A 21990-nucleotide genomic window follows, 5' to 3' on the forward strand; every position below is an offset into this window, starting at 1 on the left:
GTTAGATTTGCTTAAAAATCAACAGGAATTCATTCTGGTTAAGTCATTCTTATTACATGTCGCCATTGTATTTAGGCACCTGCATAGTCTACTGTCCTTGTGGATGTTCAAATTGCATGCATCATGGATCCTTAATTTCGTACCATATTAATCCCATGACATCTCTGAAAGTCATTTATACAGGGATCATGGACCTCATACATGATTAACTTATAATGTGAAGAACTAGATACAAGAATTATTCATGTAGCAAAAGATTATCATGATGGGAAAGGTTGAAAAAAGTTCTGGGTCTCAGAAAAGCCACCTGAGTAAAGAGCGGCTCACTAATTATAAACTTTAGACAATCCAATGGTAATGCCAAGATGAATAAAGGTTAATTTTTCCATTATTTTTACTAATTCCAGTCGGGCATAAAGCAAGAAGAATATGCTATGATTGACGGGGTTCTCCCCTCTGAGAAATACCCCCCAAAATTCCTAAAGAACTGGAGAGAGGAAGATCAATGAAAATATATTTATAGTAGTTTGTTACCAGCTTTACATTCTTAGCATCAGATGTTATTAAGTCAAGCTGTTAATCTCCATATTCAGTAATGTGCAACTTTTCATTGCTTGTGAATCAATAACAAACTGGACATGTTTATCTACTCTTATGATTGTCATAACAGGCCTATTTGTAGTTCCACTAAAATTTCCAATCATCAACTGTGTTGCCAAAATGCAGATTTAGCAAGCTCCATGAATACCAATTAATTCACAACATCCTTCCATTAAAGAATTTAATAATATTACACACAGGAAATTCAGCAGATGTTGGAAATCCAAAGTAATACACACACAAAATGTCGGAGGAACTCAGCAGTTCAGGCAGCAACTACGGAAAGGAATAACGAGTTGATGTTTTGGACTGAAATCATTCATCGTGGCCGGAAAGGAGAGGGGAAAAAAGCCAGAATAAGAAGCTGGGAGGAGGGGAAGGAGTACAATCTGGAAGGCGATCGCTGAAACCAGGTGAAGCGGGATGAAGTGAGAAGCTGTGAGGTGATAGGTGAAAAGGTAAAGGGCAGAAGAAGGAGGAATCTGATAGTAGAGGAGAAAGGACCATAGGAGAAAAGGAAAGAGGAAAGGCAGCTGAGGGAGGTGATAGGCAGGTAAGGAGAAGAGAAGAGGTAAGAGTGGGGTCACAATGAAAAATCAAAAAAGAAATAAGGGAGAACTTACTGAAAGTTAAAGAAAATGTTGTTCATACCATCAGATTAGATGGAATTTGAGGTGTTGCTCCTCGAAATTGAGAGTGCCTCATTGTGGCAGTGGAGAAAGCCATGGACAGACATGTCAGAATGGGATTGGGAATTGGAATTAAAATGTTTGGACACTGGAAAGTCCTACTTGTTGAGAAAGAATGAAGGTAGTAAAATTGACAATTTAAAGACAACTTTTTTCAAATCTGAAATGGTTATATATTCACCACAATTTATAAATGAGAAACACATTCAAGACTATTAGTTTGGCCGGGGTTCGTATAAATGTGCAGGATCCCAGAGGATCCTTTGCTAACTCATTCAGTAAAAAAAGTGTACATTTTCATTTTCTCTGTTTGGACAGTATTCTGGCAAGGTAAGTTGTTTGACCGTTATTGAATTCACTTTCTGCTTATTTTATTGAATTTGTAGAATGAAAATTGAGTCGGTGCTTTGAATGGAAGATGGTCGGTTTACATCTCAAGCAGTGAAAAATGAAAAAAAAATAAGATTGTGAGAAGAACTCAACAAGAAACTGAGACTCATAATAAATTCATGAGGCTCTCTGTTTTTACACATGTGAAGACATGCTTCAAATGACAGGTTTGGAGACGGTAGACAAAGAAAAGCTGTTCCCATTAGCTGGTGGTACAAAGTGGTACAAATTTAACTCTGGTGCATTGGATACATAGGATATGAAGAAGAACTCTACTCTGGAGTGAGTGTTAATGAACTGGAATCAGCTGCTGGCTGAAACAACCAAAGTTTGTAAAAGGAAATTGGATATACACTCTGCAGCCACTTTATTAGGCAACCCTGTACACCTGCTTGTTTATACAAATAGCTGATCAGCCAATCATGTGGTAGCAACTCAATGCCTAAAAGCATGCAGACATGGTCAAGAGATTCTGTTGTAGTTCATGCCAAACATCAGAATGGAGAAGAAATGTGATCTAAGTGACTTATACTGTTGAATTATTGTTGCTGCCAGACAGAGTGGTTTGAGCCTCTCACCTGGTCACCTGGGATTTTCACATGTAACAATCACTAGAATCTTCAGAGAATGATGCACAAAAAAACAAAAAAAGTACCCAGAGAGCGGCAGTTCTGTAGGTGAAAACCCCTCTTTGATGAGTGAGGTCAGAGGAGAATAGCCAGACTGATTTAAGCTGATGGGAGGACAACAGTAACTTAAATAACCATGCTTTACAGCAGTGGCATCCTGGACACCATCTCTGAATGCACAACTCATTGAATCTTGAAGTGAATGGACTACAGCAGCAGGCCCAGAGCAGGTTCCACTCCTGTACCTAATAAAGTGGCCATTGCATGTATATCTGTAGGAAATAACTCTGCCGCAAGTAGGATGTAGGATTGGGGCTGACTGGCTTGCCCAATGGTCAGTCAAAAATTGGTCAAATAGTTTCCTTTTGCATCAAATGGTTATATGAAAAGGGGATCAACAGTTCCACAGAATTCATTCTTTTACACGTGGAAGTTGCCCCTGCACCATAGGGATTACACTGGCTTTATCCTTCCACACCTTTTCTATCTGTTCTCCAAGTTCTCTCCCACTTCTTGTTTTCTTTCTTCCCAATGTTTCTGTCATTTGGGATTGCCACATCCGTTACAATTGCTTTCTTCTGTTCCTTGTCTAGTATTATTATGTCTGTTGGGTTGGCCAGTACTCGATTATCAGTCTGTAGTTGAAAGTTCCACAGGGTCCTAGTTCTGTCATTCTCCATTACCTTCTTGGGTGTTTCCCATTTGGACTTGGGAGTGTCCAATCCATACTCTGTGCAAATTTTCAGTACACAATTCCTGTAAATTGGTTGTGCTGTTCAGTGTCTGCTGTCCCTGCCTCCATCTTGCACTCTGCTACTATGTGCTGGATGGTTTCAGCAGATTCCTTGCACAATCTGCAACTTGGGTCTTGTCTGGTGTGATAGACCCCTGCTTCTTATGTTCAACACCTGTTCTTGTGCAACCATGAGCAGCACCTCTCTGCTGTCCTCCAACCTTCGGTAGGACTTTCGTATGTCAGCCACCTCTGATATCTGGTGATAGTACATCTCCTGCAGTGGCTTGTCCTGCCATGGCCTCTGGTCCTCTGGCTCTGCTTCACCCACTTCCATTTCCGTGTCCCCTGCCTGCTGCCTGAGGTATTCTCCTCACGGGTCATCCTTAGGGGCCATCTTCCTGACAACTCATGGACGTTTCACGTTTCTTCCGGTTCTGTGGCCTTGACACTTCCAAGTCCCCATCCTCCTTTATTCTAGCGGTTGTACAGTCACTTAACGTGAATCCTCACATATTGTTAGCATTTTCCGGGGCTTGATGTCAACAGCTCCCAGTTCGTTCCTTGGCCAGCACACTATCGCAGATGGGTATCCGATGACTGGTAGGTCAAATGTGTTGATGACACTGATCTGGTTCTTCCCATTCAGCTGGCTTTTTAGCACCTATCTCACTCTTTGGAGGTACTTGGATGATGCAGTCTTCCTTGTGTCCACATTGTGGCTTCCATGCACCAGAAGGATCCCCAGGTATTTGTAGCTGTCCTGTACATCTGGTATGTGGCCTTCAGGTAAATTGACTCCCATTATTGATGAGTTTTCCTCTTTTCACAACCATCCAACTGTGGTTTTCCAGTCCAAATGACTTCCCAATACCTCTGCTGGACACCCTTGTCAGGTGGACTAGAGAGTCAATGTCTGTTTCATTCCTGACATACAGCTTAATGTTATCCATGTACGGAAGGTGGCTGATGGTCACTCCACTCGCGATCCTGTACCCATATCCACTCTTTGAGATGACTGGGCTGAGGGGGTTCAAGCCTAAGCAGAACAGCAGAAGGAGTAGTGCATCACCCTAGTCTATTCCACATCTGATGGTCACTTGTGCTATTGGCTTTGCGTTAACTCCTAGCATTGTCCTCCAACGGGCCATTGAGTTCTTGATGAAGGTCCTGAGTGTCTTGTTGACCTTGCACAGGGACAAGCATTCCATGATCAACGTGTGGGGCATTGAGTCATGTGCTTTCTGGTAACCAGGCTGTTGGTGCTTGTTTCCTCTGGTTCCATTACTAATCCCCCCCCCCCCCCCCCACTCTGAGCAGGCATCAGGAATCTGCACACATTTTCCTTTGGCTTGGTGGCTATGATGCCACTGAGCAGTATCTTGAATTTAAAGCGAATCAATCTCTTTATCAGATCCTCTCCTACCATTCGTACCTTATCACTGAGTTGTTCGCAACATTTAAAACACTATTGACAAGATACAAAGGTGTTTTGTTTCTGCAGGAAGGACATGTTTTCATGTCAAGCAGTGATGATCTGTAGATCATTAACCATACTTGTAAAAATGATTACCATCAGCCACAGATTAGTTAGAAAAGTAGAAATATGGTGTCTTACAACACTGATAATATCCAACAAATCTTTTTCAGAAAGGCACAATGTTGTTTCATGCATCTTCCAGAAATTCAAAGGTTCAAATGTTCATTTGTTATCAAAGGATATACAACGCTGAAATTTGTCTTCTTCAGATAGTCACAAAACAAAGGAAGAACATGAAGGTCATTCAAATAGAAACAACAAGTGCACCACTCCCCTACACAAAAAAGAACGGCATCCCGATCATCAACCCCCAAAACCCGTCTTCTCCCACACAAAACGGAACAGGAACATCGACCAGCCCCAAAAACAAACCCTTCCCTGCACAAAGAAAACAAACAAAACTTCAAACCCTAAACATCTTTCCTCGCACAACAAAACTGAAAAGGAATGGCGATAAAAAACACAAAATATAAAAATCATAAATCTGAAAAAGTCCACAGTCCATAAACACAATAGTCCGATCCATAAACACAGAACCATGATACCATCCTACGATATCACTGACATTCATCAAAAGAACGGGACACCACATGAGGCAGAGAGACCTATCTGTCTGACCACAGCAAGCCATACTGTGAGAGGCCAATTATTGATTCCTTCTCCAGCAGCCACAGTCGGCGCTAAATCCTCGCTCGGCTTCCACATTTGCTTCAATGTCTTAATCTTCCTCAACACTTTAATTGGTGAATAATGGATACTTCAACCAGTGAAATGGAGTTAAACATTTGGCTCTCACCCTGGCTCAAAGTTTCTTTATATTGAGACCATCTGAGTACCTGCTCTCTTCCCGGAATTTTCTCAGAGACAGCAAAGCACTGGATCACTCAAATGATCTCCAATCTGTAAATTGCAGGCTCTAACAGCACCAAAAAGACACTTAAGATGAAAAACAGAAGTAAAAGAAGTAAAATAGACATGTTCATGAGCTAGCTGGAAGATATCAACTGAGGGAGCATTGTGTGCAGGCACAATCTTGATCAAATTTTTAACTATTGATCCTTGTCAAAGTGAAAATAGAGGCCTCAGCTCCTTCAGAAATGTAAGAAAATTTCTGTTTCTGCATTGCCATACATTGACATGTGTGTGCCTGTATGTGTACATAGCATGCCAACAGTTTCTAGGTAAACTAAAAAGTGGAGAATGTTTGGAACTCAATAGCAGCAAAAATCTTCAACTTTTCATGACAGTAAGTAGAAAATGACATGAAAAACAAAATAAAAACTAAGACAGAAATTGAATTAGAATCTTTGTCAGTTTCTATTGGCTGATTTATTCACTAGTGAATGAACTTACAGTCTTTCAACATCTTTGGACTATTTTTACTGTGCCCATGGTCTGTTTTTTTTATTAATTATAGTATTGTCTGCACTGTTGTGTTATGAGTGATGAACAGACCTGATGGACAATGGGGTACAGAGTTAACCATTCCCAACCCCCCTTCCTGAGAACTACGAACTATTGTTGTTGTTCTGCTGCTCATGAGAGAGATAAAGCCCAGCCAAGAACATTTGCTACAGATAAGAGGGGGAGAGAGACTGTTGACTTACTGTATTATGACTCTTCCTGGATTATTCACTTTCTACTACAAGGACTGTACTTTGCTCATTAACATTCCTCAGGGGATAGCAGGAGTGGCCTGATTTGATGGACACGGTCATTCAGAGTTGATGGATAGCTGAGACCCTGTGAGTGGGGATAAAAGACAGGTCTGGAGAGACACTCTTCAGACACGCCAGTGGACACTGATTGAGTGTTGGGAACCCACAGAAAGGTGGGGGCTTCGAAGACCAAACCAGGAGATCGGTCAGTAAAACTCACAGTGTTACAGCAGGGTTGCTGGGGACTTGAGTGTGTGTCCACTCATGCCAGAGTGACGAGTCCGCCACAAAAGAATGGTCTAGCTGAAGACCAGAGGGGTCATAACTGAATGGCCACAACGACACGACGGATTAAGAAAGCAACAAAAGGTTTGCCTGCCGCAGCAGTTGCTGTTACATCTCACTCGCTCTCTCTCTCCAATGATTTCAATATAATGACCATAACTACTTCAGTATTTATGAAATGAACTTTATACTTTTCTATGACAATTCATTTACCCCTAGACATCAATAGAGCGTGTTTATTATTGATTATTATCATTCCTACACTTTTAGGTTTATTACTGCTAACTTGTTTTATATGTACATTTGCATTTTTGATATTGTATTGTGTAGTTTACTAATAAACACCTTTAGTTTGGTATTACCAGACTCCAAGTGATTCTTCTTTCTCTGCTGGTCAGACACCCAGTTACGGGGTACGTACAGTTGTAATTATATGTTAACTATAACTATATGTAACTATGTGGTTTTGTGTAGGTCTTGTAGCTTTAGTTTTTGGTTTTTTGGGTGGCAGAGTTGGTCTCCTGATTTGGTGTGTCTGGGTAGTTTTGTTTTGTCTGGTGGGTTTGGAGCTCCTTTCCAGAAAACGCACTAAGATGGTAGTGAGATATTAATATGCAGCAGCCTCTCGAGACTCTGGATTTGGATTACCAAACGTAATGTGGATCTTCTGGTGTGGTCTGTTTTGTCGTGTGCTTTTGTGATATCATTCTAGAAAACATTGTCTCATTTTTTAAATGCATTGCATTTGTGGTTTCTAAATGACAATAAACTGAAACTGAACAGAACTGAATGCATGGGACAAGACACTGTTGGTAACACCAGCATTTCATATCTCATCTAAACTGAACATGAGAACTTCTTGCTTAAATCAGTGTTATTCCTCTGGGAAATGTATTTGCACAGTGTTTCTGGGTTTCAGGGCTTAGTTCCAGGGTATTTCTTGGAGGTGCGTGACCTTTAAGGAAACTTGCACAGTGCCCGTCTTTGCTGTGCTGACTTCATAGATATTAGGGTCACGGGTTTGGGAGGTGCTGTCAAAGTAGCCAATGCAAATTGCTGCAGTGTGGGTGGAACACATTACGCTGATAATGAAGAGAATGAATGTCTGAACAGCTGTCATGCTGCAAAGTATGTTTTTGCAGAATAGCTGCATTTTGTCAGGAGGAGAAAGAAAAGAAAAATGGAATTTAATTACTCATGAGATAAATGTATATATAACTGTGAATAAATGGTTTAAAGGTCATAACTTTCAAACTGATTAAACAGCTCTATAGACTAATCCAGGACCAACATCCTTTAAAAGAATTTTATCTCAAGGAGAGAAAGCCATACAACCTAAGTGTTAGTTTAGCTCAACAATATCTCTGGCCGAAGATTAAATCAAATTATGGAACTTTGACATACTCCCACCTGGTATTTCAAGTGTAATACCATAGGGGGGATGAATTGTCAGGTTTCTCATCTTTTAGCTGAAAGGGTGCATGGATGTCCTAACTGCTGGTTCCTATGGTCATATACAGTGGATTCAGGTTAATTTGGATACATAGGGATGGCACATTTTTGGCCCAATTAAGCGGCTACCCTAATTAGCTAGATCCATGAAAATAAGTAAAAAGGTGTAAAATAAACAAACTGAATAACCAACTATATATTTAAAAATTACAGAACAAACTAATACTATAAACTGTGTATTCGTTCCCTATATTTATCGATGGAGGAATGCATCCAATGTATGCATTGAACAAAATCAGCACAGACATTTAGTGCAGATAATGGACTGATGGTATCGATGAGTGCAACCTCCAAATCTTCATTTTCTTATTAACCTTCAAGATGATTGTCGATAGATACCTGCAATTCCTTCAATCTCCAAGCCTGAATGCTTGAAACCGCAGCGAGCAAAAGTTCTGAATTGCCTGATTGTTTATTTCTTACCAACTATAGAACCATAGAACATTACAGCACAGAAACAGGCCTTTGGCCCTTCTTGGCTGTGACGAGCCATTTTTCTGCCTAATCCCATTGACCTGCACCTGGACCATATCCCTCCATACATGTCTCATCCATGTACCTGCCGAAGTTTTTCTTAAATGTTAAAAGTGAACCACACTTACCATTTCATCTGGCAGCTCATTCCACACTCCCACCACTCCCTGTGTGAAGCCGCACACCCCTAAATTTCCCTTTAAACTTTTCCCCCTTCACCCTTAACCCATGTCCTCTGGTTTTTTTTTTTCTCCCCTAGCCTCAGTGGAAAAAGCTTGCTTACATTCACTCTATCTATACCCACCATAATTTTATATACCTCTATCAAGTCTCCCCTCATTCTTCTATGCTCTAGGGAATAAAGTCCTAACCTATTCAACCTTTCTCTGTAACTCAGTTCCTCAAGTCCCGGCAACATCCTTGAAAACCTTCTCTGCACTCTTTCAACCTTATTAATATCCTTCCTGTTATTCAGTGATAAAAATCACTGTTTTTGAACACAAACACACACAACTAAAACTGTTTAAAAACTGTTTGCATTAAGCATGGGAAAACGTCTAATGGCCACACAGTGTGAGTGACTGACATGAGTTAGAGCCTATTTAACAAGTCTCCTGCCCCAATGAGGTGGTAGTATCCCAAGTACATGAAGGAAATCCTGGCTATTATCTCAATTTATTTTTGTTCTTTAAGAGTAGTCCGAAACAAGTGGCTGCCTCGATTAACCGGAATCCACTGTGTTTAAAAAAAAGTAATTCTACAGTACATTTTAAGGAGGAATATAGAGATATCATGACCAGCAAATCTGCACTAATGGCATCAGAAGTAATTCATCTGACCACTTGGCTCATTGTTTGTTTTTGCAGACATTACTCTGAACATGTTAATGGCTATGGCTCAAGTCTGTTCAAGAATTACATTCCATTTCCCTTGAAACTGTCACCAGCCAATTCTCTTCTATCAATTCATTGCATCACTCCCCATTCTGGAATCAGGAGAATACAAGAAGATATTATGAAACCTATCCTCCTAATTTAGCACCATATATTTTATACCCTTATTGAGCTATTATGTTTTCTCATCAGTACTACACCCAAAACTGAAAGATGTGCATTCTGAATGAGATCTGAGTAACCATATCTTTTTCATGGCTATATACTGTAACAATTCTCCAGAGATAAAAACAAAACAGTATAGCATCAGTTTTTACTGATCATTTAACTACTTCTTAACAATGTACTTGGATAGGGGAATTGACTAAAAGTCAATGGCTTAAAGAATACAATTTAGAAAGCCAGCCAAACTTCTGTGAGAAAAAAATCATTGGACTCCCATGACAAGCTGCATCAGCAAATAATAAATGTCGAAGGGGAGATGGCAAAAGATCCATTTAGCTCAAACACCAATGTACCTCTATCTTCAGGCATTCAGTACACAAAAACACCATTGTTCCCCTATCAATGTTTTTTTGCCAAATATGATTTCATGCCTGATAATCATAGATTTACTCCTTGTTGCTCTCATTAAGATGGTGCAGCTTGATGCAGGGCTATGCCCCAAAATGTTCTAGGTCTTGTGCAGACATTCTGTGAAAGTCAGAACTCATCCACCAACTCTGTTGAAGCCAAAGGGGTAAAAGAGAGTGAAGGAACACCAAGAGAAACAAAAGCAAATGGAAGTTCCAACAATTGAAACAACCATAGGATCATATCTATGGAATATGGCATGCCTACTCCTTAAAATATCATTTGGATTGTATGTTTGGTGATGTTTTTATTTTTGCTTTGGACCAACCTATGTTTTGCAAACAAGATCAGGTAGAGTGTGGAACCATTCATGAATGAGGAACTCTTATATATTTACATTAATAGATGGACAGCCTGACTCTTTAGGGACTAATTCAATTTCCTCACAACATTTCTCCATTCTATTCCATTGTGATTGATTACAAGGGTTGACAAGATAGTGCAGCAGACATCAAGTCACCCCACATTTTGGCTCTACCTGAGCAGCTCAGGCAGTGGAAGAGTGATTTAGAAGTTCTAATAGTACAATAAAAGCATGTTTTTATTGTAAACATACTGCCCATGTTCACATGGGCTATTTCATCAGCCCATTGGCTTTGTCAACCAGGAATAATTCATTGGTTTGTCATGCTTCTCAAATACAAATGGCAGCTGACCTGCTACAGAATGGGCTTCCATGGTTGCTGCCAACTTATCAAGAACTGATTTCCATGTTCATGACCTGGAAATTGAGGGACAGAGGTCCCTTCCAGCCCTTTCGGAGAGGGTAATCACAAACTTGACTTAAATTAACTGCAAGACATGATGCTACTAGTCTATGACATTTTACTCTATTTCTCACCCACAATATTCACAAAAAGAAGTTTTCATTTTGGCAGGCGAGCATGAGATGTAGTTAGTTCAAGTGATCATAAATGACCCCCTGTATACAACTGCGAGATGCTGCAAATATTGATGTGTCATACCAAGACCCAGCTAATGACAAGGCAGTTCTTATCCTTCTCCTAGTTTGTACATATATTTGGAACATTGGGCAGTTTTCAACATGCATATCCTTGCTAAGGTACAGATACCTCAGCAAACGCTGTTCAGCTTAAGTAGAATTACTCTCTGAAAGATACTCTACGTCCGTCAGTTGAGAGTCCTTCATTCGCTCTTCCTTTCCTCTGTTCTAGCACCTTGCCCTTACTTGCATACTTTTTGCTCAATCTGATTCTCAAAGAGAACCCTTTCTAGAATATCATATCCAGAACTAACAGGTTGATCTAGAATCCTTGGTGAGGCCAAACCCGTTCACCACCGCTTATATCATTCTGTCGACTTGAATGACATTGAAGAACTCTGGCATTTATTTACAAAATTATGTAGCACTCAGAAGCAATCAACCAGCATCTACTGTGTACATGATTAATTTTTCAAACAACACCAATAGGGAGTCCTTTCTGTGGCCAAACATGCATTCAGTCATGCAAGGTTAAGAGAAGCACTGCATGCTAATTGATCATTCATTCCTCCTCTGCACAATTCTGACCTGTTCTGGCTGTGCATTTGCTAATGACTACACCAACATATCTGACCCAAGACTCCCAAATGCAATGGGTGTATTTGAAATTGATTTGGCACTCCTAGTGCCCCAAACCACATGTTACACAACTGGATGTTGTAACTCAATTGCTTTTAGCCTTTGAATAAGTTGTTTTTTGTTAAACAAATATGCTCAACTGCTCAATCCAATTTAAAATTGGCCTAATACTGCTGCATTTAAGAGATTAACTTTAATGTCCTTTTTTTTTCCAATACTGGTTTCTCTTGGATTTCTGGGAATTATACATCTAAAACCTGTTTCTTCCTAGATTATGCATGTCATTCATTTCACAGTAACCAAACTATGTTTTCAAAACATCTTTTCGATTGAGAAATATATATCAAATCCTTCATGTCACTAATGGAACTGGAAACTACATTTTCAAACATCTATTTACATAACTGCTGTAAGATTATATTTACCTGGATCTTTAGAATCCATAATGTTTCTTCTGAAACTACAACTACTCAATATTTTTGTTTAAGGATGCTTCATTCTGATTTGTGGAGAAAAAAGTTTAGATTTGAACACAAAAGCAGCCTTTCAGAAGTTACAAAATTATCCACCTCCTTATGCTCATCATTACTTTTCAATCCGACTGGTAACATGTCATAGTGCAGGGTGGGGTTGTCTGTACCTGTTCAAAGGGCTTGTGTTATCATATCAGCAATTACCTGGTCAATTCTTGAAGTTAAAAAAATATCAATGAAGGCTGTTGTCAAGGAACATTTTGCTCCCTGAAGTAACACGTTCATCACAGTTATACATACACATACATCTTCCAATATACTTACCATAGTACTTTGTCTAATATCAAAAGTTAAAAACTTAAGTTTGGCTGCAAGATTTTTAGCTGTTAAGTTCTTCACCCATTTTGCAAATATAGTCATCAGATAACAATACTACAACAGCCTTATTTTTTTAACTTTCTGTTTGCATTTATAGGGAGGGTAGAACTCTCCTCTGACCCTCCTTCAGAAGAGGTGACTGCTTACATTGCAAACTGTTGGTTTATACATGGCTAACTCTTAAATATAGATGTGCAGTGTCTTTCATGACCATTGACTATCATGTAGACACGATTTTGAATGATTTGCCATGTTCTTTATTACTTTGTTTTGGATTTGTTACTTTATTTACCTTTATTATGTTAAAATTACACTAACTTTAATAGGATTGTTGAACACCAATATGAATGGACAGAAGTGAAAACAATTATTGACTCTACCTGATTTAACATAGTTACATCAATTAAGTTTAGTTTTGTTAGCTTGAGTAATCAGCTATTTGGTTTATTATTAGTGGCTGCAAGTTAGCAAAAGAAGCCCATAGGCACTATGCCTGCTGTGAGATTAGATTTTAAAAGAGAGATTCATTACAAAAAGATGATTCCATCTCCATGACTTTACCTATAACCTCTGACCTTAGAGCTTAGATTAATCTCGAACATCTTTTATACAATTCTTTATTGTTTATAATTGTAGAATGGTGTTGTTGTTGTTGCATGCTGTGCCAACACAACACAGCAAATTCATAATACTTGTAAGTGTACGTACATGGCAAATAAAACTGATCCTTGATATATCTGAACTGAATTTGTCAACATTGAGTAGGTCAGTCCATTATTCCATGACCCTATTCATATGGCTTCTTATATACCTTTGGATTCGCTTTTATTGGCCACGTAGAAGCCCCAGTATACTCAGCATACTTTAATATTTCTAAATAGATACACTCTCATTTCTTGCACTCAGAAGCTGGTTGCAATCTGGAACTCACTGCCTGAAAAGATGGTGGAGCCAGGTATTCTGACTACATTTATAAACTGGATGAGTGTTTGTCTTACCAAGGCATAGAAGTCTACAGACAAAGTACTAGTAAAGGGGAATACTATGAATAGGTGGTTGATGATCAGCATAGACATGATGGGTTGAAGGGCCTGTTTTTTGTTGTATGACTCCAAACCACTACAGATCTGGATCAATGCCCTCTTTCAGAACTTGGATTTAAATGTATAAAGATAAGCAAGCAACATGTATAATACAAAACCAGACCATGAATATTAGTCTTAAATGAGATTCCATATAGATCTTGCTAGAGTCAACTTCAATTGAGGAAGAAAAAATCCCATTTCCTGAAAACAGGAAACCTTTTGCCATATCACTCATACACAATGCCAATCCTATCTGCCATGAAGAACTGTGCTGTCTACTCTCACCTACTGACCAAATTTCACAGTAATTTTATCGGCTTCTGACTTGTTACAAAGGAAATATACAAAATAAATTTATAAAGTTGATCTACCAATTCACTGACCTAATAAAGATTCTTGCAAGCTGAAATGCAGAATTATATACAGAATTTACAATCTGTATGTTATTGAATTCACATTTACTTGATTATGAGCACCACTAAATAAACACACTTTAGAGATAATCACCATTATTCCATGAAAAATAATTCTGTGGATGAATTGGTGTGTTTGTGCTCATCATATACAGAATAGCTATTGTAGAATACTCAGAAGGCCAGTAATTCATAGCTTCAGGTGCTAAAGAGATCATACAGGTAAGCTCTTCAAGCTTATTTTGACATTAGTTTACTTGCGTGTATATTGTTTCTACATTCTTACCGTACCTGCCTGATATTCCACCAATCGGTACACTTTAAAAGGCAGGTGAGACTTAATATAAAGTATTCAAGTTTCATTTCCTTTACAATGTATCAAACTACATGCTGCTAGACTTTTTTGTTTCATTTTTTACTTCTCATAAAAGTTGTCCTATACAGAGCAAGTGTAAATGTAAGCACTAATACGGAAGCAGTCGAAGTGTTAAATATTAAAAGACACCTACCTGGAGAGAGCACTCCAATTTTTCCTACTTAGTGACATTTTACACCCTGAGGTTTGTTAATTTCGTGTAAAAAGAATCTCCAGCGCTAGCTTTTATATTGTTCCATATGGTTTAAGAAATGTACAAACAATGAGTAAATAAACTTTCTTCACTGTTTCTCAGCAGCTACATAGTATTTACCCAGTTAGTGAAGTGCACCTTCACCCTCGCTAGTTAGTACTCCCCTGCTGTGGAATCACGTGCTTTCTTATTGGTTGTGTTGCATACTGTAATTTACCTATTAGCTGCACCCTATAAAATCTGAATTTGCCAATGAGTTAAACTAAACCCAACGCCCACAAAGGCTGATTCAATAATATGAATTATTAGATGATGTGAACTATTTAGATCACTTGTTATTGTCCTGTTTTTAAATTTTTTAAATTATTGTATTTAAAATAATTTTGAAATGGCATAGAAAAATGGCAGCGCTAACATTATTATTTATTACTAAGCATACTGAACTATGTCATTTATTGCAAAGACCTCAACTCTGTAAAAACTCTATCCTTTCTTTTGTATTAAAATAATGGGTTAACTGTCAATATACCAAAATAACTGACACTGAGCTTATTTGAGTCCACTATGTTAGATTCTATAAAGGAAGTCACCAACGATTGAGTACAATTTTGTTTTCGTGTTAATGGGCTGCAGGAGGTATGAAGTTACCTTTGTTTAGTTTTCAAAATCCACCTGCACGAAAGGTTATGAAGAAGCTCCCAAGAGTCTCATAAAATTTAACTCACTTAGATAACACACCTATTTTTACACAAAATGGAATTAATGGGTTAAAGATGCAACACTATTAGAGTGTATGTTGGCTGGTTACTCCTGATTACAAAAACACAATTTTCCTTCCACAGCCATTCAAACTGGCATGCAAATAACTATGTTGAAATTAAACATCAGTTACATTTTAAACACTCAGTGGCCACTTCATTCTGTACACCTACACAGCTGCTCAATAATTCAAATATTTATCAGCCTATCAAGTGGCAGCCAGTCAAAGCATAAATGCATGCAGAAATGACGGTTGAACAATGGTGAATCAAAGATCAAGAGTGAGAGAAGGGCGGAGCTTAGTGATGATGGCACTAAATGGACACTCCTTGCATCTTCGGAAGCAGCTTTATTTCTATCATTGACATCTCTTCTTTTCCCTTTCAAGGTTCCTTTGAAGACCCTGACCTGGAGTTACACTCTGACTTCAGTTCTTTGTGGGAATGGGACCTGCTCTCAGGGCCTCACGACCGGCCGCTTTTCGATATGCCCAGGATGTTGCCTGGAAGACTAGAGCGCCTTCAGGGTTCTGCATTTTCGTGGCCCTGGAGGTGGGCGCTGCCAAATGGTGCGTCACGGGAGAAGAAAGAAGATCGGAAGCAGTGGGCTGTGTGCCCAGAGGCGCAGAGCTCGGTAAAAGCAACAGAACAGACTTTAAATACCATAACTCAGCAAGTTGTTTTATTACGTCTCCCCTCTCGCTGTGAAACAGGGTCACCTCCTTTTCACTTATTAGGGAGAGAGAGAGGTATGTCAAATACTGGGTGAACAAGTAGTCATTGGGGTACTGCAAACCTGTGTCTTTATTGATGCTTTGCTGCACGCTTGAGTGCTTGGTGGGGGGCATTGACGCTTTTTTTGCTGGTGGGGGGCATTGCTTTGCTGCTGCTTGTGTGTGGGAGAGGGGCTTTGGGGTTTTAACATTTAACTGTCATTCATTCTTTGGGGCACTCCTCTGTTTTCATGGATGTTCGTGAAGAAAAAGAATTTCCCGATGTATATTGTATACATTCCCCTGACATTAAATGTACCTATTGAAAGAGGTGACTCACTCAGGTCAGCGAGAGAGCATTAAAAAGCAGTAAACACAAAATACTCTGCAGATGCTGGGGTCAAAGCAAAATGCTGGAGGAACCCAGCAGGTCGGGCAGCATCCGTGGAAATGAACAGTCAACGTTTCGGGCCGAGACACTTCATCAGGATTAAAAAGCAATTGTTTGCAGGAGTTTTGGAGTTTGAACAGCAGCCAATCAGAGATCAGGAGTCATTAGCAAGTGCAAGTTAAAATAAGGCAGGGGCAGGTAGAGCTTTCTTGGAATGGACAGTGCTAGAATGGGACTTTTGAGGTTTTAGATCTTTGAGGCTTCAGCGAGGAGAGGCTTGAGTGACAGAAAGTGAAAAACTGTAGGTACTTGTTTTTTTTCCAGTTTCCTTCTTTATAATAGCAGTTTAACCAGTACGGATGCCAGCCAGGAAAGTTGACTGCTCGCACTGTGGATGTAGGAAGGCACAGAGGCCTCCAGTGACCTTGGTGGCTTCACCTGCAGGAAGTGCATCCAGCTGCAGTTCTAGTAGACCACGTTCAGCAGTTGGAGCTGGAACTGGATGAACTCTGGGTCATTCAGGATGATGGGGGGGGGGGGGGGGTGACAAGATGTACACCCAAAGTGCAGGACACAGAAAAAACTGAGTGACAGGAGGGAGAAAGGGGTTAAACAGCCAGAGTAGATTACCCCTGTGACCTCCCCTTCAACAACAGGGGTATTACTTTGGGGACTGTTGTGGGAATGGACTAGGAGAGGGAAGTCACAGCAGTCAGGCCTCTGGCACTGAGTCCAGCTCTGTTGCTCAAAATGGCGGAGGGGCAGTGGGGGGGGGCAGAGAAGAGGCAAGCTGTGGTAATGGGTATAAATTACTTAGGGGAACAGAAAGGAAATTCTGTAGACAAGAATGAGATTCACAGATGCTAAGTTACATCCCGGTTGCCCAGGTCTCTGATCAAGTCCTCAGCGGTCTCAAGTGGGAGGGTGAGCAGCCAGAGATCGTGGTTCATGTTAGTACCAATACATAGGTAGGAAGAATAACGAGGCTTTCTACAGTGCGTTCAGGGATTAAGGTGCTAAGTTAAAAGACAGGACCTCCAGTGTTGTGTTCTCAAGAATGCTACCCATGCCATGTTCTAGTGAGGCCAGACAGAGGAAGATAATGCAGTTTAACACATGGCTAAGGAGTTGGTGTAGGAGGGTGGGCTTCAGATTTTTAGATAATTGAACTTTCTTCCAGAGAATGTAGGACCTGTGCAGAAGAGATGGTTTGCACCTAAACTGGAGGGAGACCAATATCATAGAGGGAAGGTTTGCTTGTACTGCATGAGGACGGGGTGGTGGGGATTAAACTAGAGCTTCATGGGGTGGGAACCAGAATGCCAGGCCAGATGGTAGAGTGGTTCTGGAGATAGATGTTGTTGAGACCTCAGACAAAGTCAGGATGCAAAAGGTTGAGCATGGTGGGACTGATGGATTGAGTTGTGCATATTTCAATACAGGAAGTATTACAGCAAAGGCAGATGAGCTCGGGGCATGGATCAACACATGGAATTATGAAATTCTAGCCATTACTGAGACCTGGTTGCAGGAGGGGCAGAAACTGCTGCTTAGTATTCCGTGGTTCAGTTGTTTTAGACATGACAGAGCAAGGGGGATTAAAGGGGGAGGCATAGCTTTACCAGTCAGCAGTGCTCAGTCAGGACAAACTGGAGAACTCATCCATTGGTGCTTTATGACTGTAATTGAGGAATAAGAAAGTTATGACCATATTAATGGGGCTATATTATAAACTACCCAATTATCCACCAGATTTAGAGGAACAAATTTATAGACAGATTGCTGACTGCTACAAGAAACAAAAGGTTGTGTTAGTGTGTGATTTTAACTTTCCACATACTGACTGGGACTCCCATACTGTAAAAGGACTAGATGGGACAGAGTTTGTCAAGTGTGTTCAGGAAAGTTTCCGTAATCAATACATAGAAATCCCAATGAGAATGTGCAATACCTAATCTCCTGGCAGAGAATGAGACAGGGCAGATGACAGAAGTTTGTGTAGGAGCATACCTCACATCTAATAATCACAATGCCATTAGTTTCAAGGTATTTATGGCAAATGATAGGTCAAGTCCTCATGTTGAGATTCTAAATTGAGAAAGACCATTTTTGATGGCATCAGAAAGGATCTGATAAGTGTAGGTTGGGATAGGCTGTTTCTTAGCCAGGCTGTACTTTGTATGTGCGTGACCTTCAAAAGTGAAATTTTGAGAGTACAAAGCTAGTGTGTGCCTTCTGGAATAAAAACAAGGCTAACAGATTCAGGAAACCATGGGTTTCAAGAGATATTCAGGGCCTGGTTAAGAGAAAAAGGAGGTGCAGGGCAGGTATAGGCAGGTAAGAACAAATGAGGTACTTGAGGAGTATAAGAAATGCAACAGAACATTAAAGAAATAAATCAGGAGGGCTAAAAGAAGGCATGGGGTTTCTCTAGCAGATAAGGTGATGGAGATTCCTAAGGGCTTCTGTAGATATATCAAGAGGAAGAGAATTTCAAGGAACAGAATTGATTCTCTGCAATATCAGAATGGCTATCAATGCATGGAGCCTAAGAGGTGGGAGAAATCTTCATCGGATTTTTTGCATCTATATAGACAGAGTCTACAGAATGAGGCAAATCCATGACAGACTTACAGAGGAGGTGTTTGCTGTCTTATGGAAAATTAGGGTGGACAAATCCCCAGGGTCTGACAAGGTGTTCCTTCAGGTTCTGCAGGAGGCAAGTGCAGAAACTGCAGAGGCACTAGCTGAGAGATTTAAATCCTCCTTAACGACAGGTGAGGAACTGGAGGATTGGATGATGGTGAATATTGTTCTGCTGTTTAAGAAAGACTTTAAGAATAAACCAGGAAACCCTAGGCCTGTGATTCTGACATCAGTACTGGGAAAGTTAATGGAAGGTATCATAAGGAACTGAGATGCACAGTAGGTCAAGTCCAACTAATCATAGAGTTTTTTGAGGGTTTTTTTCAGGAAGGTTGATGAAAGCAAAGTAGTGAACTTCGGTAAGGTTCTGAATTGGAGGTTGGTCAAGAAAGTTCACTTACTTGGCATTCAAGATGAGGTAGTAAACTGGATTAGACATTGTCTTTGCAGGAGAAGGCAGGAAGTGCTGGTGGATGGTTGCCTGTCTGACTGGAGGCCTGTGACTAGTGGTGTGCCGCAGGGATTGGTGCTGAGTAACTGAATCAGCAAATATGCAGATGAAACCAGGATAGTCTGTGTGGTTGATAGCTCGGAAGACTATCAAAGCTTGCAGTGGGATCTGGACAAGCTGGAAAAATGGGCTAAAATGGCAGACAGAATGTAATGCAGACAAGTGGGAGCTGTTGCATTTTGGGAGAGCCATCCAGGGTACTTCTTAAAAAGTGAGCATTCAGGCACAGAAGAGTGCAGTAGAGCAATGGGATCTGGGAATACAGGTCCATAATTCACTGAAAGTGGCATTACTGGTTGATAAGGTCATTAAGAAAGCAATTGAGTGCAAGATAAAAAAAACACAAAATGCTGGCAGAACTCAGCAGGCCAGACAGCATCTATGGGAGGAGGTAGTGACGACTTTTCGGGCTGAAACCCTTCATCAGGAGTGAAGTAACATGGGATGGTTGAGAGGGGAATAAGAAGAGGGGGGAGGGATAAAGTAGAGAGCTGGGAAGTGATAGGCTGGAGGGAAATGGGCTAGGGGGAAGGTGGAGAATTATGGGAAATAAAAGAGAAAGAAAGGTAGGGCTCGGGGGGAGAGATTATAGTGAGGGGGGAAAGAGAAAGAAAGAGAACCAGACTAAAATAATAGATAGGGATGGGGGTAAGGGGGGGCTGGGGTATCAACGGAGGTCAGTGAGTTGGATGTTCATGCCGGCAGGAAGGAGGCTACCTAGGTGGGTGTTAAGTTGAAGTTGTACAAGACGTTGTTGAGGCCTAATTTGGAGTATTGTCTGCAGTTTTGGTCACCTACCCGCAGGAAAGATGTAAATAAGATTTTTTGAAAGAGTACAGAAAAAAATTTACGAGGATGTTGGTGGGACTGAAGGACCCGAGTTATAAGGAACGAATGAATAGATTAGAACTTTATTCCCTGGAAGATAAAAGATTGATGGGAGATTTGATAAAGGTACGCAACATTTTAAGGGGTATAGTAGGCTTTTTCCACTGAGATTACAGAAGTTTGGATAGGTACATGGATGAGAGGGGTAGGGACGACACTGGTCTGGGTGCATGTACTGGATCAGCTGAAGTACCTGTTTTTGTGCTGTGGTTTTCTGTGACTCTCTTGTCAAGAGATTCAGAGGAAAAATCAGATTGGGGAGGAAATGTGATCAAAGTGACTTTGACTGTGAAATATTTGTTGGTGCAGAGGAATAAACCAGAAACTACTGATCACCTGGTATTTTCACACACAACAGTCTCTATGGTTCACAGAGAATGGCACTGTGGTCTATTTAATAATTCAGTAACATTTGAGTAATATTGTAAATATATTGTTTAAGTGTTTTTTGTTTGTTTACATAATTTTTATGGGTTATATATAAGAAGTACATGAATAGTATACATCATTCCTTCACCATGTCATAGGTGAGTGCCTCACTAAAGAAAAGGAAATCAAAATTAAGTAGACCTGTTTCCTGGCTCCAGTGACTTTCTTTTGATTAATTTCTAGAATTACACCACATAACAGTGGCAACAAATAAGTTTTAAAACAACCCCAAGATATCTAGCTACCTGTTGAAGTACAGCATGTTTTTCTTCACGGGGGAGAGAGAGACAATTGAGTTAAAAAGAAATGCAGCACACATTTCAACCAAAGGGGAGAGTGATGGTTGAGTTAAAACAAATGACAGAAAATGGATGAAGTTAACAAGCAACACAACAAAATGCTGGACGAACTCAGCAGGCCAGGCAGCATCTATTCAAAAGAGTATAGTTGATGTTTTGGGCTGAGGTCTTTCAGCAAGACAGGTGAAAAGAAGTTAACAAGCAACGGGTACAACTACGGGTTCATAAGCAGTGAGTGCAGGGTGATAATAATGATAAATAAATAACAGATAACTGGATGATGCACAGTGAACAAATTGAGCAGTACTTGTAAGCATATGAAATAGCCAATGAAAAGCAAGTGCCAGTGTTACTGAATGAAATAGATGGAAAAATGGACAGCTTGCTTAAAATTTTAACTGCTCCAACCATTCCAGCTGAAATCAGCATTGCTGATATCTTGAAGGAACAGTTAGAACAAAAACCTTTGTTGATTGCAGAATGCTTTAAATTTCATAATTTCATGCCAAATCAAAAAGAAGGGGAGTCCACTACAATGTATGTGGCTGAATTGAAGGAGTTGTCTGAGCATTGTTAGTTCAGGGAAGGGCTTATTGATACACTGAGAGATTGTTTAGTTTGTAGTATCTTACATGAACACATTCAAAAATGGCTCCTAACTGAAGTGGAATTCACATTTACAAGAGCAGTTAAAATCACTGTACCAATAGAAACAGCAGCCAGAGACACAAGTGAGTTGCAGTCAGGAATGAAAATGAGCATGAACCGAATTGCAGCATCTAAACAGAAACCTGCTTGAACCAACAATTTGTGTTACTG

The 21990-nt window shown here is 40.1% G+C and overlaps 1 protein-coding gene across 4 annotated transcripts in view; it reads right to left on the bottom strand.

The window, feature by feature from the left end:
* Positions 1–21990, bottom strand: part of lad1 (ladinin) — a 166476-nt gene that overhangs the window by 83480 nt on the left and 61006 nt on the right. For 2 of the 4 annotated variants that reach the window (XM_059950478.1, XM_059950480.1), the window contains exon 1: positions 14477–14705. The exons of 1 other annotated variant lie outside the window; for it this stretch is intronic. In XM_059950478.1, coding sequence (XP_059806461.1) covers positions 14477–14514 — 38 coding nt within the window. In that variant the 5' untranslated portion in view covers positions 14515–14705. Of the gene's footprint in view, positions 1–14476; positions 14706–21990 lie in introns of those variants that run through there. One more of the 4 variants, XM_059950481.1, reaches the window with a different exon arrangement.

Source organism: Hypanus sabinus, chromosome 25 (assembly GCF_030144855.1).
Source record: "Hypanus sabinus isolate sHypSab1 chromosome 25, sHypSab1.hap1, whole genome shotgun sequence".
Taxonomy (NCBI): Eukaryota; Metazoa; Chordata; class Chondrichthyes; order Myliobatiformes; family Dasyatidae; genus Hypanus; species Hypanus sabinus.